This window comes from Syzygium oleosum, unplaced genomic scaffold (assembly GCF_021117445.2).
Source record: "Syzygium oleosum isolate NSW1041296 unplaced genomic scaffold, Sole_v2.1 Sole_v2.01, whole genome shotgun sequence".
Lineage (NCBI taxonomy): Eukaryota > Viridiplantae > Streptophyta > Magnoliopsida > Myrtales > Myrtaceae > Syzygium > Syzygium oleosum.
Genome location: NW_026607485.1, coordinates 34040158 through 34053123, shown reverse-complemented (window position 1 = coordinate 34053123; position 12966 = coordinate 34040158). Strand labels below are relative to the sequence as shown.

General features: G+C 43.0%; 1 protein-coding gene across 1 annotated transcript; it reads left to right on the top strand.

The window, feature by feature from the left end:
• The first annotated feature begins 406 nt into the window (after nt 1–406).
• LOC115679440 (putative F-box protein PP2-B12) lies at nt 407–3166 on the top strand. The gene is made up of 3 exons (XM_030603043.2): nt 407–864; nt 2230–2348; nt 2468–3166. The coding sequence occupies exons 1-3, from the start codon at nt 553–555 to the stop codon at nt 2964–2966; spliced, it is 930 nt and encodes a 309-aa protein (XP_030458903.1). The 5' UTR covers nt 407–552; the 3' UTR covers nt 2967–3166.
• Nucleotides 3167–12966: the final 9800 nt, after the last annotated feature.

Here is a 12966-nt window from a genome sequence, read left to right as displayed (position 1 = left end):
AAAAAAAAGTTATTTTTTCTGGTGTCTCTACTTTATTTTTCTCATCTTCTTTGTTTATCTTGTTCAGTCAATTTATTTTGTGAAAAATGAATGATTCGGAAAAAATATTACAAAAAATAATCACTCGTATTGCTTATAAAAATAAAAAAAAAATTCATCATGCATGAAAACATTTAGACATAAATTTCTGTCGATAATGAAAATATTTTTTTCTCAACTAATTATTTATTTAAGCGATATAAGCTATCAATTTTAAAAAAATATTTTTAAAATCATTCATTTTTTACGAAATAAAGAGGGTAAAAATAAAAATCCGTTTAGGTCGGGCTCGGGCTGCACTGGGGAGTTGGCGGCCCGAGCCCGCGGCCCGAGGAAGACCAGCAAAAGAGACGACAGAAACTGGGAAACAGTAAGCAGCAGCAGTCTGCTTCCGTGCTTCGTGGCCGTGGCTGCGGCGGTCAGCATCGGCAACCTCGGACGCGGAATCGAAAACAAAGAACGTCGGACCGAGGTTCGAGCGCCATCGATTCCCCCCCTAACCAAAAGAGGAGGATGGTGGAGATGGACGCGTTGCCCGAGGAGTGCATCGCCCACATCATCTCCCTCACGGGCCTCACCACCCCTCGTGACGCCGCCCGCTTCTCCGCCGTCTCCCGCGCCTTCCGCTCCGCCTCCGACTCCGACGCCGTCTGGCACAAGTTCCTCCCCCCCGATCTCGACCTCATCGTCTCCACTTCCTCTTCCTCGCCGCCGCCGCCGCCGCAGCAGCAGCCGCAGCCGCCTCTTGGGCGCTCGCTGACCAGGAAGAAGGACGTCTTCCTCCGTCTCTGCAGCTCCCCTCTCCTCATCGACTCCGGTCGTAAGGTAACTTTGATTTTTGTCGAGCAAGTTCTGGGTTTTGTGGGCCTGGAGTTTGATTTTGTTGGATCTTGGAGTGAAAGGTGAAGGTCTTTGAGGAGATCGGCTTGAGGATCGAATGGTTCTGAACTTCTTTCTGCACAGAACTCCGGTTCTGTGTGATCCGCTTCACGAAGACCATGGCCGATCTTTACGCGTTAAAGACAAAAGTTGAGCCATTTTCCGATAGTTGCAGGCTTTCAGAATAATTAGCGTAATCGGCTGCAATCTCCCAATTATCTGCGTATTATTAGAACAGATGGTTTGATATTGAGTGCCTAACACCGTTAGTCTCAAAGGCATGAAGCATAAACCGTGTCAACTCAAACTTTAAGCTTTTGCCGAAACTGGCTCAGCACTCGGGTTCATTTTTGTTTTGTTTTGCTTTTTCAAACTTGGGTTGGCTGGTTGGTTGGTTTTGGCTTCACTGCTTGTGCTGGGCAGTCTGAAGAAACTGGCGATACTCACTAGGATGAATTTAAAGTTAAAATGGTAGGTGAGAAAGGGCATCATTTCCGATAGGCTGTTGTGCTATGAATTTGTGCACCGCCTGCGGTAGCTGAATACCAGAGTTAGGGAAATGGCTGTTGCGGTGTAACTGGCTTTAGTCAAAGTTGGGGATAGAATTGGAACATTGTTTGTTCCATAGAGAAGCCTGCTGTGGAGGTGAAATTGTCCCGTTGGTGCAATCTCTGCTCGCACGTACGTGATGACATAATTGTGAATGCAGGGCGAATTGTCTCCATGCGTGCTAAAACGTGATGTTCTTGTCTGAATCGAGGGTGGACTAGTTGAAAGCAGAGAATGACTTTGGAAGGTGTTGCTCCTAGAATTGGTTGGGCTGGATATAGAGATGGACCATCTATGATAACCATTTGGTTAATGTTGGACGGTTGACTTATCAAAGAGTGAAGTGCATTCAATTGAAAAGTTCATAGCGTGATGGTTCTGCTATGTTTTGTGCTATTCTATTACTGGGAGAAGTTCACGGAGCACAACCTGGTTGCAATGGTCTCTTTGAAGCAATGGCAGAAGAAGTTACTCTAGTTTGTTTTTTCGTTTTCGTTAAAGTGGAGATGATTGACATCCTAAGTACTTAATTTAAGTAGAACAATCTTATTTTAATCGTTTTGGGAATCATGTCTCGAGGAGTATCATACATGTCCAATACGCTGTTTGTTCAGCATATCCAATGACCGAATGATATATTTAGCTACTTGTAATCTGCTCCCCACGATTATCCTTCACTATTATCATGTTCTTAAGGAGAGACAGCGTCATCTTAATTTTCAAAATATTTCACATAGAATGATCTTTCCATGTCTTGCGCAGAGTTTTGCACTTGAAAAATGGAGCGGGAAGAAGTGTTATATGATTGGCTCCAGAGATCTGTCTATAGTATGGGGTGACGCTCCTCGCTCCTGGAGATGGAGTTCACTCCACGTCTCAAGGTCCATCCAATCTCCAGACTGCTGTTACATTTTCCATTTTTTCTGTGGATACTGTCATCTGTCTTCTTATGTTTGGCATCTATCGTGTGGTTACTGAAATCTGTTCTTCTATTTGAAAGATTCCCAGAGGTGGCAGAGCTCCTTAGAGTATGCTGGCTCGAGGTTCACGCCAAGATGGAGACGCGACTTCTGTCTGCTGACACATACTATGCAGCTTACTTTATCTTCAAGTTTGTGCATGAGAACTATGGCTTCGAGAATCGACCAGTGGAAGTGTCCATCTTTTCTGGTTCCATGGGTGAACGGAGCAATATTTTTTTGGATCCTGATGGGAGGTTGAGACAGCAATGTCAAACTGCACGAGAGAGATATTCACATGTTTTCCGTGAAGCATCCGCGGCAGGACTTGTTCAGGCTAGGGAGAAACAAATTCCTCGGGACAGAGGAGATGGGTGGAAGGAGGTTGATCTGGGCGAGTTTTTCGTGAGCGATCCTCCAACTGGGGAGCTTCAAATAAACTTGATGGAGGTGAAAAGTGGTAACTGGAAATCCGGTCTAGTCATCCAGGGGATTGAGCTTCGTCCTACACAGATGACTTACCGAGAAAGCAGTCGTTAGCGCATCGGTCGATGGAGATGAGGTGAACGAGGATACTGTAAATGTTACAGATGATTTATACTTCACGTAAGATGTTACAGAACAAATATTTACTAGGGGGTGTTAATAAAAATGGAGGACCATTATGAAAAGTTATCATTGATCGGTTCAACCCTTCTTCGGAACATTTCAAGAGTAAAATCTGGATTGTATTAAGCCGACGTGGGGGAGTGCACTCTTAAGATCGTTTAAGAGGTGGACCAATTGAAATGCGCGAAAGCTGGCCCGAAAACTACCAAATTCTCTACCCCAAAAAAGGAAAAGAAGAAGAAGCAATCTTTCATTGAGAGAGAAGAAACAAAAGATGCAGAAAAGATTAACGATTTTGTCATGCTATTCGAGTCATGTCATGAGCAAAATTGCTACAAACACTTATTGACTTAGAGAAACTGTGGTGATATAGGGGCGGATATTTGGATACTACTTCTATCGATGATCTAGTTAATTATGAATAATTGACTATGAGATTTTGAAAATGTAAATTATCCCTAAATAATGTAGAGATAACAAAAATAACTCAGTCATTTTTTAATGAAATATTTATGTGGTAAGAGTTAAGTTGGGTTTGATCGACTTAGTATTCCATTTTTCTTAGACTCCTGCAAAAGGAAGCTTGATTGCAAGATCCACTCGTCGAGCAGAGAAGAAAGTCGGCCTTAGTGATCCGACGGTGTCCATGTAATAATATTTGAGGTTTTTGACCAAGTCAAAAAGAAAATAGTGGGACCCACAAAAGGAAAAAGAAAAGGAAAAATGAGAAGCAAAAGTGGTCGCCTTCAGCTTTTAAAGACAGAAGGCCGAGACACCCACGGGAAAGAAAAGAAGAAGAGAGAAAAGGGAAAGAAATAAAGGGAAAATGAAAGAGGAAAGAAGAGGAAGAAAGGGATTTAGAAAGAAGGGAGTTTTCGCACGTGCTCGTCACGGTTGTTTTATCAAGCCGATTCAATTTCGATTCGCAATGTCCAGTAAGTGCTCGCACCTCTCGTTCGTCCAATCGGAAAGTTTTCCGGGTTAGGGCTCATATTTTGGAGTTATGTGATATTCGAACGGCGAAGTCCGATTTTTGAGTCATTGAGCTCTCTCTCTCTCTCTCTCTCTCTCTCTCTCTCTCTCTCTCTCTCTCTCTCTCTCTCTATATATATATATAAATGGTGGCATAGAGTGTTGTGGTGCCGTGGAATTTTACGGAACTCAATTTGGACTTAGTGTTTGCCGGATACGAAGTTTTGAAGTTGCGCGCACGTGGTGAACAGTGCGCGACCAGCTGCTTTTAGGCCGATTTTCGTTGGTTTTCGGCTCGATTTTGGGGCGGCCCAACTGGGTTCTTATAGTTCTTTGAATAGGCTTTCTTTTGACTATATGATCGCTTGGAATGGAGTTTGGTGGAGAAAGTTATAATGCAATCGAGTTTTGCGTTCGAGTTTTGCATTCAAGCTCTGCGTTGTGGACGGCTTTGAGTAATCGCTTGGGTAAGCAATTTGTGGGCACCTTTTAGTCGTTATGTTAACGTCTAAGCCTAGTTTAGCCGAGTCGTAGTTGAGGTATCGTTTTACTCGATTTTAACGTTGTTTCTCGCTTATTTGTTAAGATTGCAAGTTCGACGGATCGAGTAATCTTTGTCGTTTGATCGTAGGCGTTCCCAGGTGAGTAATGATATATCTTCTTTGAGTCTATAAACTCAAGTTTTGAAAGTGATAAGGATTTGAGTATCGTACGAGTTATTAAAGCATGTTTGTTGAATAAAAACCTGGATTGAGCAATTACTACTTTTTAATATTTGAGAAACGTTTTATGAAAGATGTTATTAAAGGTTATATATATCGATTTGTGAATTATGTTTATGAAATGGTTTGGGAAACGTATTGTGATTATGACATAGATTATGAAATGGTTTTGGAACCATATTGTGATTTATCAAATGTGTTACGAAATGATTTCTGGATTTCGCATTGAGGAGGATATTGTTGAGGATAAGTGTTTGATTATGACAGTTAGGTACGTTTGTTAATCATTCTGTTCCTGAAAATAATTTTTGTATGAAAATCCATTCCCGAAAATAATTTTTAAGAATTTGAGGGCGTTTAGTAACTGCCCAATATTTTTATTTCTGGAATAGAAAAAGAATATAAATGCGTTTGGTAACTGCACAAAATTTCTTTTTATTATTAATATTTTGAATTTTTTAAAATTTATTTCGTTTTTTTTCTTTTTTTCTTCTTTTACTTCCTTGGCCCATGGCCAAGTCACCAATGTCGGCAACCAGCCACAGGCCAGCGTTGGCAAGGGCGAGCGCCCTCGTCGGATTTGGCAAGGGCTAGCCCCTTGCCGCCGCCGTCGCCAGATCCAGTGCGGGCGGCTCGTGGTTTGGGCGAGGACCATCCTCATGGCCTGGGCAAGGGCTCAGCGAGGGGGATCCTCGGCGGCCACCGGCCAAGAAAGAAGAAGAAAAAAAAAATATTTTCCACTTCTAATTCTTGTTTCCATAATCAAAAATGAATTTTTTTTTTTATTCTGCTCCAAAAATGATTCTGGGAACAAATTTGCACCCGGGAACAAAAAATTTACAAAATAGATTTATGTTCTTTTTTTGTTTCCGAGAACGAAAGAATAGAATCAAGCACTATTTTGCCGATTACCAAATAGGCCCTTAATAATCGGGGTCCGTTAACGGGTGTCCAGAGCATTCGTTAAATATAATTGATAATAAAATATTTTTATTTTCTCGATGAATTGATTACACATAAGTCGAGAGACGCAAAGTATTGCAAATTGCAATCTTTCATTAAATGGGTTTTTGTTTTGCAAGTACCATCGATGCACTCGTTAACAAATTTTTTTTACTAACGGTAGGAATGTTAAATTTATTACTAAGATGCTATGGAAATATCTAAAACGGGTTATCGCTTTTACACAACCATATCAATTTGTATCATTAGGTTTGGAGATTTGCGATCTGTATCTCCATACATAAACCTAAGATTAAAAGGACCAATTTCCACAATTCGTCACGAGAGAGGGAGTATTGAGGTCATATGCTATAAATCACCGTTGGTCTTTTTACTAACAGTTTAACCTTTTAAGGAAAACAATTTGTCTTACATGGTATTCAAGCAATGTAAAGATTCAATTCCTAGTACCCCTCTAAATTTTCATTTCACGTTATTCTTCGTGTTCTCTTGTCCCGATTATCTCGCTGGTGCAATCACATCCATATCCTATCTTGCACGTGCGAAGAGATTAGTTACCTACGACAGAGCGTTCTGAGTCATGTATGCTATAACTAAAGGATCGATTTACACGCAAGAGGGAGTATCAAGCCGATATGCTATTAATATATTGTTGACACATTTCTTAGCATTTATTTTAATATAATCAAGGAAGGAAGTTGATTCCTACATAAGAAAGAGATCTCCCTAAATTGGATTCCAAATGCTTAGCCAAAAAGCCTCGAGTAGGAATTGCTTAGAGTAGGGCCCCGCATGCACAATTCATTCATGCATAATTACATCTCCAAATGGCAAAAAGAAAAGGAGTTTTTAGTCGTGGAGAAGTTGGACAATCGTCAAGGCAATATAAAGAAAATGGTGGGGGATCTACTTTGAATTCGTGGAGGACTCTTTTGACGTGTTGAATATCAACTTTCTGATGTTGGATTGCCTCCCTTTGTGCTTGCACGTGACCTGCTCGATTAACTCCAATTTTGTGCACATGGTCCACCATTGACATGGTATTTAATAAAAAGCGCGAACCATTATGAAAAGTTATCATTTAACAGCTCGACTCTTTTTCGTAAAATTTGAGAATTAAAATCTGGAATATATCGAGCTGACATGGGGGACCGCACTCTTAGGATTGCCAGGAGTGGGGGACCGATTGAAATGCGCAGAAGCTAGCTCGAAAGCTAATAAACTCGCTACACAAGAAAAAAAGGAACAATTGTTCACTGAGAGAAAAGAAATAGAAGGTGCGTCACCTTATTTTGCATAAGCCATAAATTCGAGTCATGTCGTGAGTAAAGCTATTACAAGCAATCAATGACTTAGAAAATCAGTGGTGATCTCCGTCTCCCTAGAGAAAAAAAAAGAATTCCTTAAATTTATATATGATATATTAATGAAAACCTTATGTTCCACTCTTAGGATTGAGTTTTAGGATTAACCGCCATGGGCTTGCTTATCACAGTCTTCCATGAAGTCACGAGAAATGAAAAGGAAACAATCGAGGAGTTTAATTTAAGCGAATTCCTTCATTATGATAACTCCTTTTTTTTGTTGTAATTATGATAACTTTATTCATACAAAATAAAAAGTTATTTTTTCCGATGTTTTTGCTTCTTATCTTTTTTCATTTTTGTAAGCAATACTAATGATCGTTTTTAGGAAAATATTTCCGAATCATTCATTTTCCAAAAAACAAATGGACTAAATAAGATAATCAGAGAAGATGGGAATATTTTTATGTCGCGACCGACCTCCCGCCTTTTTATAACGACATGTGCAAAAAAGGGGGTTTCGCTTGGTACGGGCTAAGTCTAGGTTCGGGACTTAACTCGGGCTCTCCCAAGCCCATACCATATCGCGACTTAGGGTTTAAGTTTTTAACATGCAAGTGATTTATATTGAGGAGTCGCCACTAAGCAATTTGGGGTGGGTCGATTAGAAACCCAAATAAGATCATGGGAGAATCACTCTATTCCTAAGGACCAGAGATTAACTGAGTTCGGGGACTTGGTTACACTAGTTGGATAACTAATGCCCTTTCGGTACCTTTTTACCTTGTTCATTTTTTAAAACATTTGTCAGGCAATTTGGATTGATTTTAGGACTTTTCTCCTAACATATGAGGTGATCAAGCGAGTGCATAATCATAAATAATTAGCAATCAAAATAGATATGCAGCCTAAGGTTCTAGCCCTGACTAAGTCAGATGACATTCAAAACACAACAACTCATGCAATTGTATTTTAATTAAAAACATGCATAATAATAATAAGACGGTAATAAAAATAACATGCAGAATACTATCGCGTAACCCTATAGGCTTATCTAATTTAAACATGGCAATTTATGCAATTATAACAACATGCATAATAATACAACAATAAATTAAAACATTTAGATATACCACATAATTTAGAAAAAGAAAAAAAAGTTTTTTTTAAAAAGAATAAATAATAAATAAATACAGAAAGAAAAAAAATTAAATTTTTTTAAATATTTAATTTTTAATTTTTTTTTAAAAATATAATAATATAATATTAAAACCGGGTCAGGTCGGCGGATCCGGGTCGGTCATAATCGACCCGGGTCAATAGACCCCACCCATTGCGTTGACCGGGTCGGATTTCCGGATCCGACCCGGGTCAAAGGGTTGACCCGGGTCATTGACTCGGGTCTGGACCGGATCGGGCCCGGTTGGGTCCCAATCCGGTGGAAAAAGATGAAATAAGGCCGGTTCAATCGGGTCAAACCGGCCCTATTTGTTTGCAGACCGGTTGGACCAGTCTGCAGGCTGGTCCGGGGACGGCTCCCGCGTGTTTAGGCACGCGGGAGCTTCGCCGGCGAAATCCAGCGATTTCGCCGGACGACCCAGGCCACCCATGGCCTGGGTTTTCACCCCACAAGCCCCACTTACCTTTTCCGACGACTGGGCTTGCTATCCGACTGCTGGATCGTCGGCCGGCGGCCAAAAACAAACCTGGCTCTTGGAAGCATTTCATCGAGCACTTGGTGTGCACGATGAAAATCAGAGGATTTTGACCTCCTCCGGCGACCTAGTCGGCTCCGACGGCTATGGTTCGCTTCCGACGGTGAGCAGGGGCCTGGACCGACGACGGTATGGGCCGGGATTCGTGCGAAACGGCCGGCGCGAGTCCCGGCCAAACTGAGCAAAAAAACAGGGGAAAACAGGGGGGTCTCGACTGTGAAGGCTCACCGGTTGGCGACGCTTCAGGGGGGCTTCCGGCTGGTTTGGGGACGTCGACGACCGCTGCTGGTTCTGCTTTAGCTCCGGCGAGACCTCGGTATGCACACTCTCTCTCTCTTTTCTCTCTGTTCTTTCTCCTCTGTTTTTTCTCTCTCCGGCCGACCGGGGCTCTTTCTCTCTCTCCGATTTTTATAGTCGGCGACGACGCGTCTTCTCTGCCCCATACGCTTGCATGACGATGGCCTGCACCGGCCTACTCTGGCCCGCGACTTTCGCGGCTGTTTGTTTAGGCCGGGTGCGGAGAGAAGGCGGTTGCGTGAGGAAACGAGGGAGGAAGAAGGGAAGAAGGAGGCGGGTTTCGGGGAGGACCCGGGATCGGCCATTAATGCCGGTCCCGTTGGCGTGCTTCCCTGGCCCTCCTCTGGCCTGATGGAGATGGTGCGGAGCTGCTCCACCGCTCGTCGTTCTGCGTCAGCTGCAGGGGTGAACAGGGGAAGAGAAAGGGACGGTCGGCGAGGGGGAAGAAGGAAGGAAGGGAGCTGGGCCGGGCCCAGCTCGCACGAGGGGAAAGAAAGAAAAAGGAAGGCGGGCTGGGCCCGGGCAGGGGAAAAAGAAAGGAAGGAAGGAAAAAAAAAGAAAAGGGCATGGGCCCGTGTGGGGGGAAAAAGGAAAAAGAAAAGGACCGGGTCGGTCTGGCCCCGACCCGGCCCAACTCGGAATTTTTTTTTATAAATAAAACACTCTAATAGACTCTATTAATACAAATGTGCCTAATTTCTATATGCAATGCATTTAAATAGAAATATTTTTTGTTTTAAGAATTAAAGAAAATTAACTCCTAAATTTTGTGCAATTAATTTTGGGCAAATTAAAAATAGGTGTCAACAGCTGCCCCTCTTTGAAGGTAAGCTCGCAGAGGTTGAGTTCGCAGAGGTTGCATTCAAAGATAAAATGACACCTAAATTTGGCCCAGCCTGCTCAATGAATGTTATTTTTGGCGAGACCGTGAGTCCCATTTTTATGATGTGATAAGATGATGCATGCTAAAGCAAATAAAAATACACCTGGGGCTACTTACCTTGCCGAAGGGTAGAGTAATTCCAAATAGTTGATATTGTGTGTCAAGGACTCGAACCTGTCTTCGGTCGCCTTGATGGGGGGAAATGGTTTGTCTAGGACCCGAACCTATCTTCGGTCGCCTTGACGGAGATTGCTTTTGTCTAGGACCCGAACCTTTCTTCGATTGCCTTGACTGGGGAAATCGCTTGCCTAGGACCCGAACCTATCTTCGATCGCCTTGACTGGATTTCGTTTGTCTAGGACCCGAACCTTTCTTCAGTCGCCTTGACAGGGGCGCCTAACGGCTTTGGTGAACAGAGGATCGGTCCAATGTTCAAGGGGTACCTGGGGGTCCTCGCCCGAGGATTTAATGGTTTGCTTGGTGGGTCCTCGCCAGCAGGTCTTGGAAAGACTTAAACGATAAGCACCTGAGGGTCCTCGCCCGAGGATTTGATGGTTTGCCTGGTGGGTCCTCGCCAGCAGATCTTGAAAAGACTCAAACGATGAGCACCTGGGGGTCCTCGCCCGAGGATTTGATGGTTTGCCTAGTGGGTCCTCGTTAGCAGGTCTTGAAAAGACTCAAACGATGAGCACCTGGAGGTCATCGCTCGAGGATTTGATGGTTTGCTTGGTGGGTCCTCGCTAGCAGGTCTTGGAAAGACTCAAACGATGAGCACCTGGGGGTCCTCGCCCGAGGATTTGATGGTTTGCCTGGTGGGTCCTCGCCAGCAGGTCTTGGAAAGACTCAAACGATGAGCACCTGGGGGTCCTCGCCCGAGGATTTGATGGTTTTCCTGGTGGGTCCTCGTCAGCAGGTCTTGGAAAGACTCAAACAATGAGCACCTGGAGGTCCTCGCCCGAGGATTTGTTGGTTTGCCTGGTGGGTCCTCGCCAGTAGGTCTTGAAAATACTCAAACAATGAGCACCTGGGGGTCCTCGCCCGAGGATTTGATGGGAACAGAGGGAGTCATTCCCATGCTCAGGAGGGGTACCATAACAATCGTAGATATATGGATTTTTGGAACTGGGCATAGGTAAAAAATACTTACCTGGGTACGTTCCTACTTCTTAAGGGCATGTCTCCTGTCAGACAAGTTTTTTTGTGCAATGACATACGCATTCATCGGAGAAATAGACAACTAAGGCTATTCTAGAATATCGTATGAAATATCTTGACCAGCAAGTCAAGATACTTTTCTTTTTCAAAGGAACACCCTGTTTACCTTCTGGGTAGTTTGAAAAGAATTCTGATGAAATACCTGGGATTTCTTACCCGGAGGTTTGATGCATCATCTGCTGAATACCCGACCTTTTTCGGGACATCTCTCTTGGGATGATAATGACGGCTTCTCCAGCGCCCGAATTTTTGTGTCCTATCACTGGGGATTAAAACTCTGAGCTGTCAAAGATGATTAGCGCAAACATGCATGCATTCATCAAAGATAGACAAGCTAGGCTACTCCAGAATGTGTATTTGAAAGTTCATGCATGATGATTTTGCCATGTTTGTATCACCAAACATCCACCGAGGGTCAATCAAGACAATTTTTGCTCGTAAGGTGGACTTCTCGAAATGCTGAACGAGGGATCTTCAGTCAGAAAGGACTTTCCACTCACTCTCATTGAAAAGGGTTATTTGTCCCGTCCATTAAGGCGAGAACATCGAAAACACTCAATCTGACCGCTATCACATTAACAAGGGTCTGAGTTTTCTCGCAAGCGGTACGACACTACCAATCTGAGAGGTCTTCTTCAGGGTCGTAATGTAGGCTTGGTCAATGGCTTAACAAAGGAGACTGTCCGAGTCAAGGCCATGAAAGAAAATATTCTGCAATCATCTCCAGGTTTACAAGTCAAGAACCCTGCAAAACTAGATAGAAATAGTCTTGCTCGCACTTCCTCGAGCGTTGTTTATAAACATTTGAAATCCCACGTTAATTCAAGTGCTCTAGTCAGAAGAGACTTCATGAGGGATGTAACATAGGCTTGGTTTACAGGTTGAGGAACGAAATGATCGTTGGGCTAAAAAATGTGTGTAAGGGTGAGAATTGGCGATCATCTTGGCATTGTCACCAGTCTTCTTCTCCACCATCAGGATCCTTTTGGAAAACTCCCTGGGTAATCCCATGCTTTGACTTCTTGGACAGCTTTTTCTTGAAGAGCTTCTGCGTCAAACATCTTCCTGGATACCATTCGATCTCTGTCCCAATTGCTTTCTCCAGAATAGGTTCGTCTTCATCCATCATGTGACAGATCTTTGTCAAGACAGAGTTCTTAAAGTAGGGATTTGTATCGAAGAAGAACTCAAGTTTAAACCCTTTGGGGTCGTCTATTCTACACCACTTAATATCTTTGAGGTATTTGAGAGCGCGTTTATCACGCTCAGAGATCTCTTCAGCTAAAACCTCATTGTTTTTCAAAGCAGTTACCTAGAAATTAGGGACTCCTTTCTCTTCATCTTTTTCATCGTTTTTCTTATGCTCTTTCATGGGCATCGGCCTTGCTTTTACCAGGCACACTGCTTTTTTATGCCCCTAGTTTTTTTTAGCATTTTTTGCTGTTCTTTTGGTGTTGTCAGGACTAGCCTAAACAAGTTTGAATAGAACAATGTTATTAGGCTCTTGGAGTCTTCATCTTGATTCGGTACTTTGGACCATGATGCTCAAACTGTGGTGACTTTTGCCTTGCCCCGGCGTGGGGGATGATCACCAACTGGATTCGTACGAAATGAAATTGCCAGCTCAATTGGGCTAGCAAGGGATATAAGTGTATGAGATAGAAGAAGAATTGCTCTTCGTCATCCTAGGGCACTTAAATTATCGTGAGAGTTCATCTGCAATAATAACACTCAAAGATTAATGCAAGCGAGAGCAAGAAAATTTCTATTCATCTTTTCACCTTGTGCGAGCTGTTGTGGCCGATGATCATAGAAAATTTTAGATATTACAAACTCCTCATCCTTCTTGTCTTGCTCAGT